The 22,732-nt window shown below is 38.4% G+C and overlaps 1 protein-coding gene across 2 annotated transcripts in view; it reads left to right on the top strand.

Moving 5' to 3' along the window:
- Uhrf2 (ubiquitin like with PHD and ring finger domains 2) overlaps positions 1-22,732 on the top strand; it is a 62,824-nt gene that overhangs the window by 18,408 nt on the left and 21,684 nt on the right. Inside the window, exons 3-4 of one of the 2 annotated variants that reach the window (XM_021151777.3) lie at positions 6,643-6,902; positions 21,988-22,206. In XM_021151777.3, coding sequence (XP_021007436.1) covers positions 6,643-6,902; positions 21,988-22,206 — 479 coding nt within the window. The remainder of the gene's footprint in view (positions 1-6,642; positions 6,903-21,987; positions 22,207-22,732) is intronic. The other variant, XM_085833958.1, reaches the window with a different exon arrangement.

Here is a 22,732-nt window from a genome sequence, read left to right as displayed (position 1 = left end):
CAAAGACAGGAGGAATGCAAATTCAAGGCCAATCTGAATTTTCCATCACAGGTTTCAGGCAGCCTGGACAACGTAGTGAGTGGTGTTCTCTCCCTTACCCTCAAAGACGAAGAAAGGAAAGCAGGGAGTAAGGACTGGTCGTTCCAGTCTGTAATCTCAGGTACTCAGGGCTGACTGAGGCTGGGAAATTGGAAGTTCAGGGCCTAGGCACGTAGTGAGGTCTTGTCTTAAAATATTTTAAACAGTTAAAAAAAAAAGTTAATTTTGTAGTTGAAGTCAGTAGTTGCCTAGCATATGTGAGGCCATATGTACAGCACCTAGTATTGCAGAGGCGGGTCCAGAGCATGCGTGATGAACAGCAGTCCTTCTAGTATTGCTATTGGATATTAGCTAAGGCTCAGTTACCTTGCTTCTTATGCTTCAGTTTTTGTACCTTTCTAAATGTGTGTGACCTTTTCTATATGTGAAGATGTGCGTGTGTATGTATATGTACATATATGTGTGTGTATGTATGCTTTTGTGCTTGCTTATTTTCTACTTTTTGAGATAAAAACTCAATGTGTAACCAAGGTGCCTTGCACATTTTGCACCTCAGTATTGAGAGTGTTTGTTTTATACGCACACACCACAATTATGCCAAGTTTACATGTGGCCTTTGTGTATTTTCTTTCAAAAGACAGTTTATTTGTGATCCTTATCCTTTTATTAACGTACATACTCACACCAGCTTTGGTTAGATGAACAAAAACAGTAAGTTTTTTTTTGTTTGTTTTAATTAAGCCTTTTAAGCAAGTCTTTGTCTTGCAAGGTGCAAATGAACATGTATGCCTTTTTTTTTTTTTTTTATGTATGCCTTTTTTAAACCTCATCAGATTACAGGTGTGCACTACTATACTTGTGCATATAGCTATTTTGTTTTTAGATAAAAATTAAGGTCAGAGCCGGGCGTGGTGGTGCACGCCTTTAATCCCAGCACTCGGGAGGCAGAGGCAGGCAGGTGGATTTCTGAGTTCGAGGCCAGCCTGGTCTACAAAGTGAGTTCCAGGACAGCCAGGACTATACAGAGAAACCCTGTCTCGGAAAAAAAAAAAAAAAAAAAAAGGTCAGATTTAATCGCAGGTTCATGTGACTTATCTGCTTCATCACAATCTAGCCCCAAACCATGCTGCTTATTTTTATATACAAATTTACATGTTTTTAAAAATATATGAAGTATATATATTCTTTGATATTTTGACACCCGTAAAGAAACCTTGCTTTCTGGGAGAGACGAGATTGCCTTTCTTATGACTAGTGAATTCCTTATTTTGTTTTATGAATTCCTAGAAATAATACTCTGTCAGAGAGTATGTCTTTAATATACAGCAGGTCAATTCTGAGTCTCACACACTAAATCAGTATTCTTCTGATCATGGCAAGGATGTTCTCTCAGACAACTAGAGACTTTCCCAGTAGCCTGAGGCCCACTGTGACACATTCACACTAGCTAATCTTAGATTGTTTGCCCTGGCCTGGCCTGGCCTGGCCTGGCCCGGCCTGCTTTGCCTTCCTAGGGAAGACAGAGTAAAGGCTCTTGAGCTATGCTTTCCCCTCATTTCTTCTGCCTCTTTAAGTTTGTGTGTTTGTTTTGTTTTTCTCTGTGTATCCCTGGCTATTTTGGACCTTACTATATAGACCAAGCTGACTTCAAGCTCAGAAATCCACCTGCCTCTGTGCTGGAATTAAAGGCATGCATCATCACCACTGCCTAGCTCTTTTGCTACGTGAATTGAATTTTTCTTTAAATAACATTAACATCTCCTTTTTGCATTTTAATTGTATAGATTAAAATCATGTGGGTCTATATAATTTGAACACTTACAGTGATACATTATCTTTTTGTCATGCTGTATCTTCACACTGACTACATCAACTCTTAGGATTGTTCTATCTTAGCCTCTCTTGGGCTGTGTTTATAGGAACACGCTACCAGATGTCCACTCTTCTGACTAATTCTTTCTGTTAATTCCTCCTAAGTTACTTAGAAGGCTACTACCATAGTATCCTGTTTTTATATTAATTTTATGGTTTAGTAGTTTTTGTTCTGAGCTGCCATCAAAACCCAGGTTCTACAAAAGAGTTTCATTTCTTTTTTTTTTTTTTTTTTTTTTTTTTTTTGGTTTTTCGAGACAGGGTTTCTCTGTGTAGCCCTGGCTGTCCTGGAACTCACTTTGTAGACCAGGCTGGCCTCGAACTCAGAAATCCACCTGCCTCTGCCTCCCGAGTGCTGGGATTAAAGGTGTGCGCCACCACGCCAGGCAAGAGTTTCATTTCTTACATGGAGTTCAACCTATTTAAATGTTTCCTTAGCATGTTTGTGTAGCCGGACTTTACTACTTTGTGGGATATTCTTTCTTTCACCCTTTTTCCACGCTTTCAACCTCCTGACACCAGATAAGAGAGAAAAAAGTATAGAGGGAAAGCAAAGATATCCCTGTATAACGTCATCGGTCAGAAAGAGTAGGATGTTATCGATAGACTACTTCCTGCTAATAAGGGGCATTGAGTTCCTTAAAGCAAGTTTGATCTTTGCTGTCAGGATATCTAATTTCTTCTTCTTCTTCTTTTTTTTTTTTGGTTTTTTCGAGACAGGGTTTCTCTGTGTAGCCCAGCTGTCCTGGAACTCACTCTGGAGACCAGGCTGGCCTCGAACTCAGAGATCCGCCTGCCTCTGCCTCTCAAGTGCTGGGATTAAAGGCGTGCGCCACCACGCCCGGCTCTAATTTCTTCTTGTTTCTTCTTTGCACAAGACTACTTAACAGCAACCAATAACCCCAATGCCCTAGCTTTATATTCCCTCTGGGAAGTCCCCAGAATCCCTAATATCAAAGAACTGCAGAAATGCATCTGCAGCTGGCAAAAGCACGCCCCTGCTGGAACATGAAGCAGATCATAGTCAGCTGCTGTGGACAGTCTAAAGCAGCCCCATATTCCACACTTGCGAATAAAATGAAAGCAAACTCTTACAATATTTCTGTGTTTTTTTTTTTTTTTTTTTTTGGTTTTTTCGAGACAGGGTTTCTCTGTATAGCCCTGGCTGTCCTGGAACTCACTTTGTAGACCAGGCTGGCCTCGAACTCAGAAATCCGCCTGCCTCTGCCTCCCGAGTGCTGGGATTAAAGGCGTGCGCCACCACGCCCGGTTCTGTGTTTTTTAAAGAAACCAAAATTTGACAATTATCACTACATATCTATATATTTTACAATGTATTAGAGTTTAAAAGCACCACCAGCCACCTTTTTGTTTGCAGTATTTGTAAGTGGCATGCTAATAAAACAATAGGATAATAAAACTTGAGTTTTAGATTTACATACTCAAATGACAACCCTACTTTTATGAATTAATACATTTTAGGTTATTCTAAATAGTAGCCTTACATGCTAGCTTTTTACAAATTTCAGCATTTCATTTTAACTGCTTACAGATCCATAGTAGAGTTTATATTTGTGTAGGGAAAATTTTTTTTTAAACTTTTTGTTTTTGAGACAGACTGCTGTGGTCTCCTATATAGCCTAGGCTGGCTTTGAACTTGTGATTCTCTAGCCTGAGCTTCCAGAGTGCCGGGATTACAGATTACAGCACCCCACCCCACACTTCAGGTTAAAGGTGTATTGCTGTTTTTTTTTTAAATATCAACCATACATTGCATACCCTGTTACAATGATATAAATGGAATACTAAATGAAATACTACATCTTGGCGTTCTCTGAGTAAATAGTAACAAGTTTATTCTTTAGCATTGATTATTTTTGTTTTACTTTTTGCTTACAAGAGATTGTCTTTAAATTTATTAGTTACTATAGTGGAAGAAATAAGCCTGTATTCATTTAATATGTAAATTAATTTATATAGTAGATAACATGTTTATTTATGATTCTTTGTTTTACATAACCTATTGGACCATTATTTTATTAGTAGTAGAAGTAGTAGTGTTCTTTCTCTGTCCCTTCTTTCCACCCTTCTGTTCCCCTCTTCTGAATGCTTTCTTCTTACGTTGTATTGAAGCGTGCCTTTCAAGCTGTTTCATTGCTATGGTATTCACTTTGCATGCTGACTTTGGTTGAATGTTGCACCAAGATGAAAGTTAATGTTTTTTACTTATTTGTGCTTTCTCCTTACTGTGTTATTTTGGTGATTTGAAACTTAAAAAAAAAAAAACTTAAAATATATTTCTGGGCTTATCACTTACTTTAAGTTTATATTTACCTATCGTGTCAGATTTAACAAGCTTCTTAGTATAATGGCAAAACCCACAGTTTTTCAGGGACAAGATGCTTTCAGCTCTCTGGATTTACATTTTAATTAGCTTTTGCCTATAACGGCTAACGGTGCCTTTGTTTCTTCATAAAGAAGTAATTAATAGACTCATTATGATTAGGCAAACCTAAGTCAAGAACACTGCATATTATCTGGCACCTGTGTTTTAGAACATACTTTCATGCTATACCATCTGTGTTCTGGTTTGCTTTCTGTTGCTGTGATTAAAAACACTCTGATCAAAGCAACTTGGAGAGGAGAGAGCTGACTTCCAGGTCACAATACCCTACTGAGGAAAGGTAGGGCAAGAACTCAAGCAAAACTGTGGGAAAAGGAGGCTGCTTAGACTTAACACTAGCTAGCTCTCTCTTCCTTCCTTTCATTCTTCTTTTCTCCCTTTCTTCCTTATTTTTTTAAATTTTACTTACTTTACATCTTGCTCACGGCCCCCTCCCAGTCACCCCCTCCCACAATCCTTCCTCCTCCATCTGCTCCCCTTTTCCTCTGAGCAGGTAGGGGTCCCCTTAAGGATCCCCTCCCACCCCACCCTGGCACATTTTTGCAAGGCTAGGTGCTTCCTCTCCCACTGAGGCCAGACAAGGCAGCCCAGCTAGAAGAACATATCCAATAAACAGGCAACAGCTTTTGGGATAGCCCCTGTTCCAGTTGTTCAGGACCCACATGAAGGCCAAGCTGCACATCTGCTATATATAAGCAGTACATACCATATGGGGAAGCCTGGGTCCAGCCCATGTGTATTCTTTGGATGGTGGTTCAGACTCTGAGAAGCCCAAGGGTCCAGGTTAGTTGACTTTGTTGGTCTTCCTGTGGAATTCCTATCCCCTTCTGTGCCACAGTCCTTCCTCCTATTCTTCCATAAGAGTCCTCATAAGCTCCATCCACTGTTTGGCTGTGGGTGTCTGTATTTGTCTGTGTCAGCTGCTGGGTAGAAGCTCTCAGGACAGTGTGCTCCTGTCTATAAGCATAACAGAGAATCATTAATCGTCTTATCCATCCTTCAGTTGAGGGACATCTAGGTTGTTTCCATTTTCTAGCGATTATGAATAAAGCTGCTACAAACGTGGTTGAGAAAGTGTCTTTGTGAGGTGTTGAAGTTTCTTACATATCCAGGACCCCTCCCTACCAAGGAATAGTGCCTCCCACAGTGGGCTGGGCCTCTCCTATAGTAGTCAACGCAGACATTTCTTCAGACCAATCTGATTGAAGCAATTCTTTTTAAGATTTATTTATTTTTATTTGTATGAGTACACTGTAGCTGTCTTCAGACACACACCGGAAGAGTGTATTACAGACGGTTGTGAGATACCCACCGCGTGGTTGCTGGGAATTGAACTCAGGACAGTGCTCTTAACCGCCGAGCCATCTCTCCAGCTAAAGCAATTCCTGAATTGAGTTTCCTTCTTCCCAGGTGACTCTAAGGTTGTGTCAAGTTTACAATAAAAATTAGCCAACAAAGGGAAAACTAGATTGATGAGATGATCATGTGTTGGTGATTTCAGATTTTCTTTGTGAGGACATGGGGAAAAAGGTTCAAGAGATTTCTCTCCTTCCCTGGGGTAAAAACAAACAAACAGACAAATAAAACTGTCTTTCTCTTACTGGTGTCCTCACATTTTTTAGAAGAACTTTTAAAAACGTGCCTGTTTCTTAATTCCAATATACCTATGTTCTAATCAATGTTTTCATTTGAAAAAGATGTTGGTTAGGTCTGGATCATTACTGGGCTTCTGTTTTGTATCTTATACCTCTCTCCTTGTTTTATCTTTTGTTCTTTGAAGTGGTAAATGAACATATTTGCCAAGCAAGTTACTAATCCATGGCAGAACTCTTCCCAGTTTGTATACACTAGTTTAGCTGACTCTTTCCATTGTTCTTTATGAATAATTCCTTCATTTACAAGTTTTATTTTCATGTAGTGTTTTTTTGTTGGACTGGTTGGTTTTTTTTAGGGTTATAAAGAAATTAATAGAACAAATTGTCTCAATTATTTATAGTGTTGATTTTGTAATGGCGGCATTCTTAACATGATTCCTGCGTACATAATCATTGTTTTTATAAGTAGAGCGTAGACATGGGTGAGGAAGAACTAAAACATCTACTTCATTGAAGGAAATTGGGACAAAGTTTAGTTATATTAGTAAATACCAAGATTAAAATAGTACAGTATAATCTAAAAGAATAGTATGATCTAATCTGTAATCATTTCAAACATGAATAGCAACAAATATTGTTTAATAATAACTCTCAAATAATTTGAGTTATATTAAAGTTTTTGAAGCAATAGATGAAATTAAGCTTCATTAACTAATTTTAAACTTTTTTTAGGTAAATGAATTGGTGGATGCCAGAGATGTCGGCCTTGGTGCTTGGTTTGAAGCACATATACATAGTGTTACTAGAGCTTCTGATGGACATTCACGTGGCAAAACTCCACTGAAGAATGGCAGTTCTTATAAAAGGACTAATGGAAATGTAAATCATAATTCCAAAGAGAACACAAATAAATTGGACAATGTACCCTCTACGTCTAATTCAGACTCAGTTGCTGCTGATGAAGACGTTATTTATCATATCGAGTATGATGAGTAAGTGCTCATGTTGTTGAGGACTTCGTGTTTTCATGTATAGAGGCGAAGCTTTGCATTGCAAGATTATTTTGCATAGTCTTTCTGAAGAAATCATTTAGCAGTCATGTTCAGTCTTTGTTTCTGCGTGTTTAGAGATTGTTACTCAACAGTAAGGGCCCTTTCTTCCCTGTCAGTCATCTCTGGCTTAGAAGTGCCTTGTTTTTAATCATCCTACTATTGCTGTTTTAGGATGTTTAGATTTCTATTTGTCTGTTAGGTTTTGATTATATCTAATTTAGGAAACATTGTAATAGCTTTAAGAATAAGGCAAAAAACTTATCTTGCATCACTGGGAGGGGAGCCCCTTGGTCCTGTGAAGGCTTGATGACCACTGAGAGGTGGGCTGGTTGTGGAGCACCCTCATAGAGGCAGGGGGATGAGAAGGGGAAGGGGACTTGTGGAGGGGATACTGGGAAGGGGTAATAACATCTGGAATGTAAACAAATAAAATAACCAATAAAAAAAAGTAAGTAAGATTAAAAAAAAAAAAAGAATAAGGCAAAAAAAAAACCTGAAAACTCCTTTTAATTGAGATAATTTTACCCATTTGAATAAAATAATTCATTGATTTTTAATATATCCATAAGATCATGCATTATTACAAGATTTAGAATTTTTCCATCTCTCTCACCTACAAATAAGAAATCACATGACCTGTCTCCGTTTCTAGATAAAGTTATGTTCTGAAATATTATGAGGGATCTTGGCTTTAAGAGCGCAGATTTTAACACTAAATTTTTGTTATTAAAAATTGTGGAGCCGGGCAATGGTGGTGCATGCCTTTAATCCCAGCACTTGGGAGGCAGAGGCAGGCGGATTTCTGAGCTTAAGGATAGCCAGGGCTACACAGAGAAACCCTGTCTCGGAAAAAAAAATCAAAACAAAAATTATTGGCACACACAGAAACTTTTTGCCATGTGCTATGAACACAAATCTTAGAATGGGTTCTGCATTTTTATAGTACAAGATGGTTATAAGAAAACTTAGAGAGAGCAGAAATGGCCAAGGTCAATTTCTTGAAACATCAACCAATTTCCACCCTATTAAGCAAAATGCTCAATTGAACAAAACTTATCTTGCCCCAGGTTTTGAGAGTTACAGGTTCATAGGTCCATGCATCCTACAAAGAATGGTATTCTAACCTGGGGAGCCAGGATTGGGCATAACTGTGAGAGTGACCCCAAACTGGACACTCATAACTGCATAGCTTATTAGTAACTCAGTTTGGGTAGGAAGGAGGATTCATATCAGAAGATTCCTGTGTTTCAGTCTTGAGCTAATTGCTAATTGGTATTCAGGAAATGAACCACTCTAGTACTCTGGGGCTTTCCTCTATTAAGGCACAGAGTTAGAAATAAGATAGTGTTCGCTTCCATTACAGAGTGTGAAATTTATTCCTGAAAATAACATAGTCTCATTTATAATTTTTTCTTTTTTTTTTAAGTTGGATATTTTCTTTAGTTATTGTCTTTGAGATTCTCAGATAAATGGAGGAAAATTCCTGATTATAGTCAAATATCCAGTGGGACATTTAAAAATCCCTTAAAATACATGCCTTATTAGTAACATGCTCTATGGCCATCTTTAGACCAAATCCCTGTGTACTAGGCAATCGTGACATCAGACCAATGTCTACACAACTGACAGCCCGCCCTTGCATGTGTGAAGGACTTCATGGTCTTGTAGAGAATTTATGTAGTTCCCATGGGCAAAAGTTCCTTCTGTGCAGTTTTTGCAATTTAAAACTTACAGTCTTAAATGCTATGCTGATAGTGTCAAATTTCTTCTCATGGAGACATACATAAATGTACTTCTGAGTACAAGATATTCAGAATGGCTTTGTGGAATTCTACCATATCACGAGTATTTTTAATGAAGCCCAACAAGATACAGAGAGAGGGTTGAGATGGTAAGCAAATGGTGAGTTCTCCTTCCTCCTTGAGGCCATCTTATACAAAGGATGGAGTTTTATAAGGAGAAATGAAGAGTTACATGAGATAATACATTAGTATCACCATGGTCACTTGAGCATGGTTTTCATACAAAACCAGTTTTAACCCCATTTCAAAGATACATTTTCTTGAAGAAAAGCATTGTTTTTGTGTTCATTAGAATGTGAAGTTCTCAGTAAAATCTATAAAACTAACAAAACCTAGGAAACAGAGAAGAAAAAGTTGTTTCAGTGGTACAAAACAGAGAAGGCATGAAATTTTATACCACTTTCAAAGGTGCTTGTTAACAAATGTTGAAATTTAACTTCTTACAGCAATCAAGAGAAATTCATTTTAAATGGGGTTCATTATTGAAGTGAAGATAAATAAATCTGCATTACTTGCACAAGTAAAATACGTTTTCATATACTTCCGGTAATTTTTATGAAACTAAATGAAACTAAAGAAAACAATAAAAATTGAGAAAACTGGAAAAAAAAAAAAACAGAAAGAAAAGTTAGTAAGATGGTTCAGGTTTGGAGAACTAACTGACTGTTCATCCAGAGGACCCAGCTCCACATAGTCACAACTGTCTGTAACTGTAGTTCCAAGGGCATCCAGTGCTCTCTCTTGGCCTCTGTGGGAACCAGGAATGCATGTGATGCACAGCCATACATGTAGCCCAAACATCCATACACATAAAGTAATATAACAATAATAGTAGTAATAAAGAAAATTGTAAAGGAGAAGGCAACAACAAACAACTTGGTAGAAACTCATTTTCAGGATATCTGCAAGCAACAATAGACACCTTTAATCTTTCTTTTCTGATCTTTGTAGTTTGGGCTAGCTTACCAATACTACTTATTTCAAATGAATCGTAATCCTACTTTAATCATAGTCCTTGGTAATAGAACCAACAGTGAGAACGCACAAACTGAGAATGGGCTTGGCCAGGACTAGTAATGCTGGTGACATGGTGTTGGTGTAGGAGGTCTGGAGCCAGGGCATCGTGATGATGAATAGTCCTGGATTTAATGAACGCTCTGGCTGAGAGCATGAAGACATGCTCCTAGCGTTAGAGACTTACAGACTTGAGTTAGCTATTGCCAACAAGTAATGTTTAAGTTCTCGAAAGAGTCTTATCTTAATAAAAAAAACAATGTATATGGAGGTTTTGCCTATATGTATGTATGCAAACCACTTGTGTGCCTGGTGCCCATGTTGGCCAGAAAAGTGTATCCTTGGAAATGGAGTTGTAGAGACAACTAGTTATGAGCTGTAGTGTTGGTGCTGGGAATCAAACCCAGATTCCTAGAAGAGCAGCAAGTGCTCTAATCACCGAGTCACCCTCCAACCTTGAGGTTTACCTTTAGATAAGCTGGAAAAATAGTTAGGAAAAATACCTGAGGTTTTATTCTGTCCAAGAAGTATTATCATTTGGCAAAAAGTATGATACAAAATAGCACAAATAAGAATTGGACCTGAAGCTTTAAATACAAAGTAAGCCAGTGCTTATTCAATTTTACAATTTTAGAAGTCATTGAAGATGGTTTAGAAATGACACTACCCAAAGGGTAGGGCCTGTGCTTTTATTTGGGTGTTAGAATAGAGAACAAAACTTTCGTATTTATATTTATTTAGCTGCGTTAGGTTTTTTGTTGTTGTTGTCTTTTTAAATGTTGAAACTTTCTTGATTAGAATCAATGCTGGGAATGAGATAGATCAGTTGTTCTCAACCTGAGTTGTGACCCTTTGGACTTGAACAATCTTTTCGCAGGGGTTGCCTAAGATCATCAGAAAATACAAATGTTTACATTATAAATCAATCATAATGGTAGCAAAATTAAAGTTATGCAATGGCAACAAAAGTAATTTTATGGTTGTGGGTCACCATGAGGAACTGTTAGGAAGGCTGAGAACCACTGGTCTAAATCAACAGGCATAAGAAATCTACAGTAAATTTTACATGGTAAAATTAAATGCTTCACCTCTGGCAACTTGAAGAGAATTATATAGCTGGATTTTTTTTGAGCAACAAAAGATACCAGAAAGTTAGTGGAAGATGTCTTTTACAAATTCTCTTTACAACATGTAAAGTATGGTATGTGCTGTATAAAATGGATGAGCCCCTGTAACAAAATCCTCGGTAACAGAAGGCTGTGGAAACATAAGATGAGTCATGACAACGTGGAGAGGGTAGTCATTTTTCTTAAAGCTTTGTGCAATTAGAAGAATGAATTTTAAAGTAGACTTTAATACATCATCAGACAAGTCCATCTTTGGTGGAGAGTACATTGAAAAGAATTGCTCTAAGTGGCATATATAAACCGACTTAGCCCCTCCCCACTTGTTTTCCCATTTTGTCAGCCAGCCATGGGAGCACATGTGAATATCAGCACTCAGAAAGCATGAGTGTAGGGTCACCCTGAGCCACAAATCAAGTCCTTATTTTATTTTATCTTATCTGTTCTGTTTTGTTTTCTGAGACAGCATTTCTCTGTATAATAGCCTTGGCTGTCCTGTAGAGTAGCCTGACTTTGAATATACAGAGATCTACCTGCTTCTGCCTCCAAGTGCTGATATTAAGGCATATGCCATCACACCCGGCTTCAAAATCCTGTTTCTAAAATAAACAAAACAGACAGGACCTTTCTTTGTTGCTCGGCTTAGCCCCAAATTTCCAAATTTCTGGTCTCATACAGTCCTTTTTTTTTTTTAGCCTCCAAAGTATCTAGGGGTACTGACTCATGCCACTGTACAAGCTGTAATAAATCATTTTTTGCTGTATTGCAAGATTCAAGGGAGGCAATGGAACGTGACGTGGCTGTCAAATAGAGGATGCTATAATTGTACTGTACTGTGTGGAATATTGTCTTCCAGCTCCACTGTCTTACAGCACCTATGTGGCCAGGTGTAGTCAAGAGTAGAACCTCAAACGTAAGGCTGTAAAACTATGATGAATAGCAGTGGAGAAGTATATCTTTAACTTGAAGAACTTGAATCATGATAAGCTCTTATTGTAGAAGCTTCATCTGGAAGGGACTGCACAATAGTACAGGAGCAGCCAAACTTCAAATCTCTGAAGAGAAAGAACGGTTTGACCTGAGACATGGCTGTTGAATATACAGTGGTCGTTTCAGCTGTAAACTGGGATACATACAGAGAATATGTTGTAAAGAGAATCTGTAAAATTAGTGCTTACACTAGATGACTTGTTTTCACTATAGTTATTATTTCAGAGCACTTAGGATGTTGTAAATAGACTATCAGCCATCCTACTTATGATACTAAGCACTAGAGGTTTTTTTTTTCAATGACCTATGTTTTTGTTTATTACATTAAGCTTTTTTATTGCACTTTCAATGTCAAAGTGCTGCAGTATAGACTGGACAAGTGCAATGGCTTACATAAGCTGTGATTATCACTTTAAAATGGCATTGCTCAGAAGTTGCTTTAATTTTAATCAGTAAGAGGCAGGGTCTTCACACTCGTGGATTTGTGACCCTCCAGACAGTCTCCAGAGTGCTGTGGTCACAGTACGTGATGGAGGACTCCTTACTCCCCCTCAATGGGAGGTGGGGGCTGAACTCGGCTATAGCAAAGCAGGCGACTGCTCTCCTAACCCTTTGAGAAGCTACTTTATACTAAGTCTATCTTACATATTATTACACCACATGAATTCTCAGTCTGGGAAGGGAAACTCATTGGAGAATCAGATCAAGATATATAGGCATTCCTTGTATCAATCAATTTCCTTCTATTTATAGCAGAGATAACAGTTTTTAATCTATATGAAAAATGATAAATGTTTCAGAATTAAGGTTTTTTTTTCCCTTTAGGTAGAAGGATCTTAAAAACAAAGCAAGAAAACTTGAACTAGGAATCATTGACACTTTCTCTCTCAAAATTATAGATACATGCCAGACGCGGCGCACACACCTTTAATCCCAGCACTTGGGGCGCAGAGGTGGTAGATCTCTGAGTTCAAGACTAGCTTGATCTACATAGTAAGTACCAGGACAGCCAGGGCTATAGAGAGAGACCCTATTTTTAAAACTCAAAGGTTTTGTGTGTGTGTGTGTGTGAAAATGTATTTGTACAAAAGTTAATGTTGACATGTTTTTAAGATAGTAGGTTTTTCTGATGTTTATGTATATATGAGACACACACACACATCTTCTGAGAATTCCTTGATGAATATGGGCTCAGTTGTTGAAGGCTTCTTGTGAAGAATATGTAGCTTATCAGTATTACAGATGCCTAGGTTAGGCTGTTATCAGTGATTTACGTCTTAGGCAGCTAATATAAATAAAGTGTGTGTGGTTAACAAAGTGTCTGACAGACACAAAAGTAGTTGCTGTTGTTTTTTTTAATCTCCCCTTAATTAGTATCTCTTGTTTTATTAGAATCTTATCAACATGGTATTTGGAGAGAAATTTATTATCTGGAGATTTGGATTTTAATGAATCCTAAAGTTGCTTTTAAAAACACCCTTAGTGGCCATACATGATTTACACGTGAGGAAAGTTATCTCCCTTTCCTCACAATAAAATCCCAAGTCCTAGGGGAATATAAGTGTAGGAAAGCTTTTTGTTTTTTTTTAGGACAGTCTCATGTATCCTAAGCTGGCCCTGAACTGCTGTGTAGCCAAGGATTATCTTTTTTTTTTTTTTTTTTTTTTTTTTTTTTTTTTTTTTTGGTTTTTCGAGACAGGGTTTCTCTGTATAGCCCTGGCTGTCCTGGAACTCACTTTGTAGACCAGGCTGGCCTCGAACTCAGAAATCCGCCTGCCTCTGCCTCCTGAGTGCTGGGATTAAAGGCATGCACCACCACGCCCGGTGCCAAGGATTATCTTGAGCTTCTATGAATGTTGGACAAAGAGACTTGTGCTGGCTTATGTGGTACTGGGAATCAAAGGGCTCCTACCCTTTAGACAACCACTCTACCAACTGAACTCTGTCTTTAACCCTGAAAACTCTTGATGGTGTTATATGAAGAAAATAGAATGAAGAAGGATTAGAGGTGATGATAAGACAAAGGAGTATAAGCAGTTTCAAACCATTAAAGGTTAAAGAAAAGGAAGTGGACACATTTTCCCTTATGTCATTTTGGTAAGCTTGTCCCCATTTACTTTTATGGCTTCCTGAATATTATTTACTCCTGTCATATATCCTTTAAATAGCCAAGATGTTAAAAACTCAAATGACATTTAAAAGATCATCTAACAAGTCGTTACAAAACTGGGACAGTGATCTCGGGTAAGTAGAGGTCCTCAGAGACTCCTGATGATACCTATAAGACTGACTGGGGAGAAAATTCTGAGGACAGCCCGTTTTCCTTTTTCTAATAAGTTATATGTATGGGATAGAATAGTCTCACAGTGCTTTAGAAAATGTTCCCTTTGGGGGTGGAGGGGTAGGGAGTCAGTGTATCTCTCACCCTGTCTAGAAGTCACTGTTCACTATGTATCCTGAACTGGCTTCAAACTTTCAGGATGCATCCTGTTTCTGCATTTGATTGCTGGGACTGTAGGCTTGCAAACCTACCATTCCTTGTTAGATAATGTCAAGGGTTTTTTTTTTTTATATACATGTGAATATTTATATGTATTGGGCACATGTGTGTTTTAGTTGGTACCTTGGGTATCATCTTTAAAAACAACATGCACCTCCTTTGAGACAGGATCTTACTTACTTTGAGCTCACCATTTAGACTAGACTGGCTGGCCAGTGAGCCCCAGGGATCTCCTTGTTTCTGCTTCCTTGGTGTTGGGATTACAAAACTGTGAACCATCATGCCCAGTTTTTTACGTGGGTACTGGGGCTTGAATTCAGGTTCTTGTGTTTGTATGGCAAGCACTTTAACACCTGAGGTCTCTCTCCATCCTTTGATAATGTTAAATTTTACATACCAAGCTCTAAGATAATTTCTTACATGGATACCTCAAATAATTTGCAGCACAGTGGTAGTTCGTGAGGAAACCAACTCTATTACACAATTGTTCAGAAATTGTATGACTCCAGAGCCTAAGAGTTATCCAGTAGAAGAAGGTCAGATCCTCTGGAGTTGGAGTTAGATGTAGTTGTGAGCCACCCAAAAGGGTGCTGGAAATTGAACTTTGGTCCTCTGGAAGAAGAAAGAGTGCTCTTAACCACTGGTTGATGTCTTCAGCCTGTTTTACTGCGTTAGGGTCTCATGTAGCTCAGAGTGGCCTTGAACTTGCTTTTGTAGCTGAGACAGACTTACATTCCCAGTCTATCCCCCAGGTGCTGGGGTTAGAAACATGCACTGCATCTAGGTTCAAGTTCTTTATCTTTACAATAATGTTTAATGCCTGTCTATTTACCAAAATAACTAGCACCAGGTATTCTTTTTGTGGGCAGATGGTAATGGGTAAAGTGGTCATACTGAAAATGGGGCTTGGAAAAAAGCGGGGGAGCGTGTCAGGGACTTTTGAGACAGCATTGGAAATGTAAATGAAATAAATACCCAATTAAAAAAAATGGGACTTGGGTACTTGGATCCATAGAAATGTCGTAGTCAGTAGAGGGTCTATCACTGTAACCTGTGTGTTTTGGAAACTTGGAGGTCCACCTGCTCCAGCCTCATGAGTCCTGGTATCACAGGTGTGTGCATCCACCTTAGGGCCAAACGTGCTATGGGTAAGGAGAATGGAAGAATTGGTATTGGAGATTAATTGTAAACATGATAAGAGGAGTTGAAATGGTGTTTGCAATTGATTACTCAGTGTTAACCATATTTGAAGCTATTCTCAGCCTGTGGTACATATCTTTGAGTAGTCCTAGTTATAGCTACTGCAGATAGAATCTAGAGAGGCAGTTGTGAATGAACCGTTGGTGTTTTTTGATGGAAGTAATTTTTCTATAAAGTAACAAAATGGGTGTTTTTGAGAGTATTGATGTGTTGTGATTTTTTTAATTAAATCTTTTCAAGTATAATGATTTCTAGATTTCGATAGAAAGGTTTTTCTTAAGTAATGGTTGTCATGTTGGTCTTGAGTATAGGGAGCTGGAATCAATCTTGCTGCAATGACTTAATTGTCCCGTTTCTTGTTTGTGACTAATGTGTTAACCGAGGACTTCCAGGTATATTTTTCTAGTGTTTGATGGATTACAAGGTTCTGAGTGAATTATAATCAAAAGGATACTAGAAGACATTAAATGTCCATGTGACATCATTATTGCCTTGAGTTGTGAGAGAACTTTGTACTCAGAAAGCTAAATATGCATCACTTATTTCTTTACATGAGTGCGTCTTGCAGGGTGGTCAGAAACACCTCGACTCTATCCACATACGTTGTTTAGGATGCATGGCCCTGAGGTGCTCCTTCCTCGCGCCTGCACTAGGTGGCCCTTGGGAAAACACACAAGTCAGTTCTTCAGATAGACATCCCAAAGCCTAAGGAATATAAAGAACACGTATATTATATTATGCAATAAACTGAGTATTTTGTTTGAGTTGCAAGTCTTTAGTTTATTAGATTTTAGTGTTAATTAATTGAAACTTCTGTACATGCATGTGTCTTGATACATTCCACATTCCATTCCATTCCTACAACGTCTCTTCCCTATCTGTGCCACATTTCCCTCCCAATTTCATGTGTTCTTTCTCTCTCTTAAAGCCCTGAGCCCAGTGCTGCCTGTATACACATCGGTATAGGACCATCTATCTGCTGGGGAATGAGTAGCCACACCCCTTTCCTCTCCCAGCACCCATCAGTTAACAATAGTCCTCATTCAGGGGGGGACTTCCTGGCCTCTTCTGTCTCTCTCACTGGGCTATTTGCCAGCTTGGTCTCATGCAGGTGTTACGTATGCATTCACAGCTGCTCTGAGTTTAGTTATGTGACAGGCCTGCCACGTTCAGTCAGTATATACTGTTTTGCTATGGATATCTCACAGCTCTTTATACCATCTTTACATCCTCTCCTCCGTGATGATCCCTGTGCCTCGGGATGAGGTTTTGGTAGATAACATCCATGTAGAACTGGGTAGTAGGACAGTCTTACTCTTTACCACTCATCCAGCTGCGAGTGTCTGTAGTAATCACCATGTGCCAAAAGATACTTCTCTAATGAGGGATGAGAGATGCACACATTTATGGGCATAAAAAGGAGAACTTGGGGTAGTTTAATATTATGTATAAGATTTGCTTGTTTTAAACTTAAGCTTTTCTGATTTAATTTCTTCCTGTGAACATCTATTTGATGTGTTCTTTTTTATTATAACATTGAAAAATACCTAACAATGGAATGCTCTGCCTTTTAAAAGTGTTGAATAAACTCAGGTTATTTTGGTAAGTATTTTTAAAGTGCTGTATTTTGGGCTTAGATATTTTTAACCCAGTTGTGTTTTTACCGTTATAAAAACAGTAATTCATCATTGCTAATGTGTTTGAAAATGAGATGTATTTTCATATAATTTGTAAAATCCCCATATAAGCAGTTCTGAGTAACCTGTTTGTAAGTTCTAAATTTTAGGTGTCATAGGATGTCATAATATTTTCTGTTAGAATATGAAATGTTTTCTTTTTGCATGCAGCTTGACATTAAAGATTTTCTAAACTAGAACATGCCTACAGATGAATGGTGTCCTTATTTAAACATATTTCTTCCAGGAAGCAATGTTGTGGAAAAAAGGGGTTTTGTTGGTAACTGCCCTGTTTAATAGTTTTGGGTGTCGGAATTTTTAGCTTAAAAACTACTCATTGAAATGAAGCTTCACTATTGTATGCAAATTCATTTCCATTTCCCTGGAACAGAATTCTGTAGACTCTAATTCATCAATATCTGTTAGCAAAAATGGGTTGCTTTTAGTTGATAGAGATGTCATCTAGTTAAGGATAATCGAAATTACGTACTCTGAAGGGTAACTCAAAGAACTTTATTACATTTGGGGCAATGCAACTCTTACTGGAAATTTTAAGCTTTTGATTTATTTAAGCCTTATTGAGAATCTAAGTCTCACCAAAGTGCGATAAAATCCAGAATGCTCCAGCTTAGATCTGTGGAATAATGCCTTGACATATAAGGTTCTGAGAAACAGGTACTTAGACTCTTCTTCCTGTGGGAGCAGAGACCTGGCCTCTTGGTGCAGTAGAAAGGAAACTAACCATGACCCAGGGCTCAGGCTTCTTAGGAATCCTTTAAGCCTTGTTTCAGAAGTTGTTCAGGCTTCCGTTTTCCGAAGAGTATTTGGTATAGTCTGCAGTTTTCCTCAGTGTAATGCTGGAAGAAGTGGCTGCCTGGACCAGAGGTTAAGAGCACTGAGCAGCTCTTGCATAGGATGGATGCTTGGTACTCACACAGTGCCTCACAACCATGTATTTCTCCAATTCCAGCCGCAGTTGCTCTCGGTAGGCCTCTGTGTGCACCATCTGCACATGGTCCACATACATGCACACTGGCAAAAACACTCATACACAGAAAATAGTTTTTAACGAGCTTTAATTCTATGAAAGCAGATTTTTACTTAATGAGCTAAACATACTTGCAAAAGTGTGTTAGAACTCAAACATTCTAAAGTTCACACAGGCTGTCTCGGTGAAAACTTGCCATTTGACCAGGTGAGTGCTGTGATGGAGTATTTACAACACTAAAGGTACAGGATGTGTTTTTGTGATCGTGAAGAGGAACAGTGGAAGAAGCAGAAAATGGGCTTGACAGTAGACATTATTACTATATTGACAAGGGTGTGTAATAACAAAGGACTCTAAAGATGGACTAAAAATGATAGCAGAAAATGGGCTTGACAGTAGACATTATTACTATATTGACAAGGGTGTGTAATAACAAAGGACTCTAAAGATGGACTAAAAATGATAGGCATAGTGGTAATTGGAAGTCCCACTTCCAGGTTTAGGCAACATTCTAGGAAAATCTGAAATCCTTGCGCCAGAAACAAACTAGCATTTGAGAGAACCTGAGTTTACTGGGTGCTTTGGATGTAGCATATGAATAGGGGTCTGGGATGGTTGGTTTGCTTAATGTGTATTAGAGAGCAGTTTAGCCACTTCTGCTGTGCTGCTTTCCCCAAGAAAGAAGGTATAAAGTAGATAGAAAATAGGATTCAGCCCATCAGACAATGGAAGGAGATACCATCATAAAATACTGAAGTAGTTACAGCCCTTCAGGTTGGAAAAGACGAAACATTCTAGGAAAGGAATTCTGAAGATCCCCATAGGTAATGTAAGCTGTTTATAGAGGAGTTTTATAACCGGCAGAATCTAGAACATTAATCAGCAACCAAGAAGCAAAGTTAGCAGAAGGAAAACACAAAGATGGAATTAACCTATACTTCATTACTTGGCTAAAAATCCTGACCTTTGAAAAGCCACGTGGTACAATATACTAATAAGAGCAAGAAAGTATACCAACTCTTGTTTAAGAGTATGGAGTCTAGAAACATCTGCCTCTTACCACTATCTAAATAAGTTGTTTTACTTCTGGACTTCTTCAAGATTAGGATAAAATGTCTACTATGTATGTCGTAGGATTGTTATAAAACATGTGTAACAGCTTAAAAGAATTCCTGGTATGTGCTATGTAGAAGATACAAGTGAGCCAAGTAGATTTGGAGGAGCGGTAGAGTAGCCATCTAAAAAGTACAGTGTAGCATCTTATTTCTTAATAGTTAGAAGATAGATAGTTAGAAGATGGCTTTGGGGTAGAGTGCTTGCCTGCCTGGCATGCCGATGTCTAAGGCCCTGGGTTTGATTTTGTTGATGTCATTTTGCATGTTCCTCCTTGCCTCCTGCAAAAAAGAGCTAAGAACTGAAAGCAGTTGCCTCTGGGAAATACTTAGAAGTCAGGAGGTGTGGTGGGCTGGGGCAGAAGACACCATATCTTTACAAGCCTTGAATTTTAGCATGAATTTTTTGCAGATATAAGGGGGAAGTTAAAACATGCAGACAGGCAATTATGTTTAGATTTTTAACTTGTACTTTTGGTTTTGTTAAATCTGTAAACGGGTTGGCAAGTTGAGAGAACAACATAATTGTTTAATATCAGTCACAATCAACTCCTGGCCAGTTTTGGCCTGCATGTTTAAGTATCCGTGGATTATTTTGAAGGGAGTCACAGAATTTCAATCATTTGAGGAGTAAATGGCTTCATATGCAGCTTTAGTATCCCTGGTAGTATGCTGTTCAGAGGTCCAAGAAAGGTCTGCCGTCAGCTTCAAGAAGTTGAGTTAGCCGATAAGCACAGCATTTGAGCCAAGGTCTTATACTTTCTGGGTCATATACTTGACTTCAGTTCCTGGTTAATTTCTGTACCTGAGTTTAGTATTGGGTTGGACAAGACTTACCCAGATATCTGAGACCTTTCATGTCCTATACCCCTCACCTTGCCTTTCAACTCAGTTGGCTGTCACCATGGGTTGAGGGCCCTTATCACCTAGTTAAGATCTTTCCCCATATCTTTTATAACTGTCAAATTTCATGTTCCTATCTGCTTCCCAAAATACAAGCCCACAAATAGGTAAAAATGATTCTTTTTAGCATTTCTAGGAAAGAACTGACATTTGATCTCAGGCTGCCTTCCTTTAAAGGGCCTTTTATATAGCTGGCTTTGGCAGATGTTTGGATAATTAGATTTTGGGAGAATTTTTTAGTATAACTTGGGTTGAATATTGCTTTGGAGAGTCTGGAGTTTTGGTATGTACTGTGTATGATTACCTATAAGGGCAGCCTTTCATGACTGTATTTCCATGTTATCGTTTGTTTAGAAGAAGCATGTCTCTGGAACAGGACCCACAAAGCTTGAATTAGAGTTCTTAAGCTCATCCATAATCCAAGTGATTCATTGACACATAGAGCTCCTTAGGACACAGCCCATCTATAGCCATGTGGGTGCTGGGAACTGAATTCTGGTCGTGGGAGCAAATGCTCTAATAAAGTCATTAATGTTCTTCATGGCTGAACCATCTTTCCAGCCCTTATTAACTTTATTTGTTTGTGCATGTATGCCTTGGCACCATGTGTAGACTAGGTACTCACAGATATCAGAAGAAGGTGTGTGCTCCCACAGGACTGGAGCCTGAGATGGTTGTAAGCTGCCATGTGGCTACTGAAAATTGAAACCAGGTCCTCCACTTCCTTTAGCTGATGAGTCATTCTCTGACACCCGTCGACATAATTTTTAAACTTAAATATGAAACAAGCCAGGCCTGGTGGCACATGCCTTTAATCCCAGTACTCCGGAGGCAGAGGCAGGAGGATTTCTGAGTTTGAGGCCAGCCTGGTCTACAAAGTGAGTTCCAGAACAGCCAGGGCTATACAGAGAAACCCTGTCTCGAAAAACCAAAAAAAAAAAAAAAGAAAGAAACAAAATTTGTGTTCTTACTATTCTATCTCTTAGCTAACAATTGATGACTTACTATGTTAAAATCATTAATAAAATCATTTAAGTGTCATCAAGAAAAACACAATCTCATTTAAGATATTGTAACAGCAATATTTGGAAAAAATAAATTCATTACATTTTAAAAAACATAAAAACCCCAGGATCTGGAAATGTAGCTCAGCATTAAGACTACTTTCAGCTTTTACAAAAATTTTGAGTTTGGCTTCCAGCTCCCACACTTTGAATTGTCAAAACTGCCTTCAACTTTAGCACCAGGAGATGTGATGGCCTCAGCAGGCATGGTATATATTCACATGTGCACAGACACACAGAACAATAAGTCTGGAAAGAAATCCCAGCTCAATAGGGTGATGTATACAGAACATGCATTGTGCTTGCCTAACACTGTGTAAACCATGAAGGTACCTGTGTGGGGCTTACTTTGCTGGGGGAGAGTTGCAGTACAAGTGAGAAATATACCCAGTAATAAAAGACGTTGCCACCTGTTTATATGTATGTATATGTGTATACACTTTTTAAAGATATAATCCAGGGTGATCTCTAATTCCATCTCCTGCCTCCACTTCTTCAGCCCATCTTACCAGCATGTGCCACCTCCACCACTGGAAACTAGTTTTTTCTTCAACTCTGTAAATGAGGTCTTTGTATTTAGTGCATATAAATTCAGCCTTCTGTGGAAATAATCCTAAACTCTACTGTGTGGGTTGTTTTCCTCCTCCTGCAGATATCCAGAAAGTGGTATACTAGAGATGAATGTTAAGGATCTTCGACCACGAGCAAGGACCATTTTAAAATGGAATGAACTAAATGTCGGTGATGTGGTAATGGTTAATTACAATGTAGAAAATCCAGGTAAAAGAGGATTTTGGTATGATGCTGAAATTACCACACTGAAGACAATATCAAGGACCAAAAAGGAAGTTCGTGTGAAAGTTTTCCTGGGGTAAGGTTCTTGTCACTAATGCTATTTAGTTACTCAATTAGGAATTAATTCTCAGATATGAAGCATATATTCTCATTAAAGAAGATGAGGTTAGAGAGAAATTTTTATCTTAGAGGGGAATATTTTTATAAATTCTGAGAATTTTTATTACAGCTGAATATATCTTCATCTCTAAGGTCAAATAATTTTTGGAGACTCGGATATAAAAGTGTCTAACTAGAGAAATCTGTGCTTCGCTGAGTTCTTATAGATGAAGCAATACCCAAAACCGTAACAGTAATGTATTACTGTAGATGACAGCTTCACTTCTGTTTTCTAGCCTGGAAGATTTCAGGGTTTTCCTCAAGTGGTAACTAGTGGGTATTATCTTAGAGAGAGCTTTACCCCTGGGAAGTTACTACTGCACCCCTCTCTCGGCTTCCTTTCAATTTTAATTAAGTGAATAGTCACTTACTTGTCTTTAAAAAGATAGTATGTATTAAGGAGTTTCTAGATTCTAACTTTAAATTCTATATGCATTTCTTGT

The sequence above is a fragment of the Mus caroli genome, unplaced genomic scaffold, assembly GCF_978045245.1.
Source record: "Mus caroli unplaced genomic scaffold, Mus_caroli_1 scaffold_20, whole genome shotgun sequence".
Lineage (NCBI taxonomy): Eukaryota > Metazoa > Chordata > Mammalia > Rodentia > Muridae > Mus > Mus caroli.
Note: the sequence above shows the minus strand (reverse complement) of the source record. Positions and strands in the feature narration are given on the sequence as shown.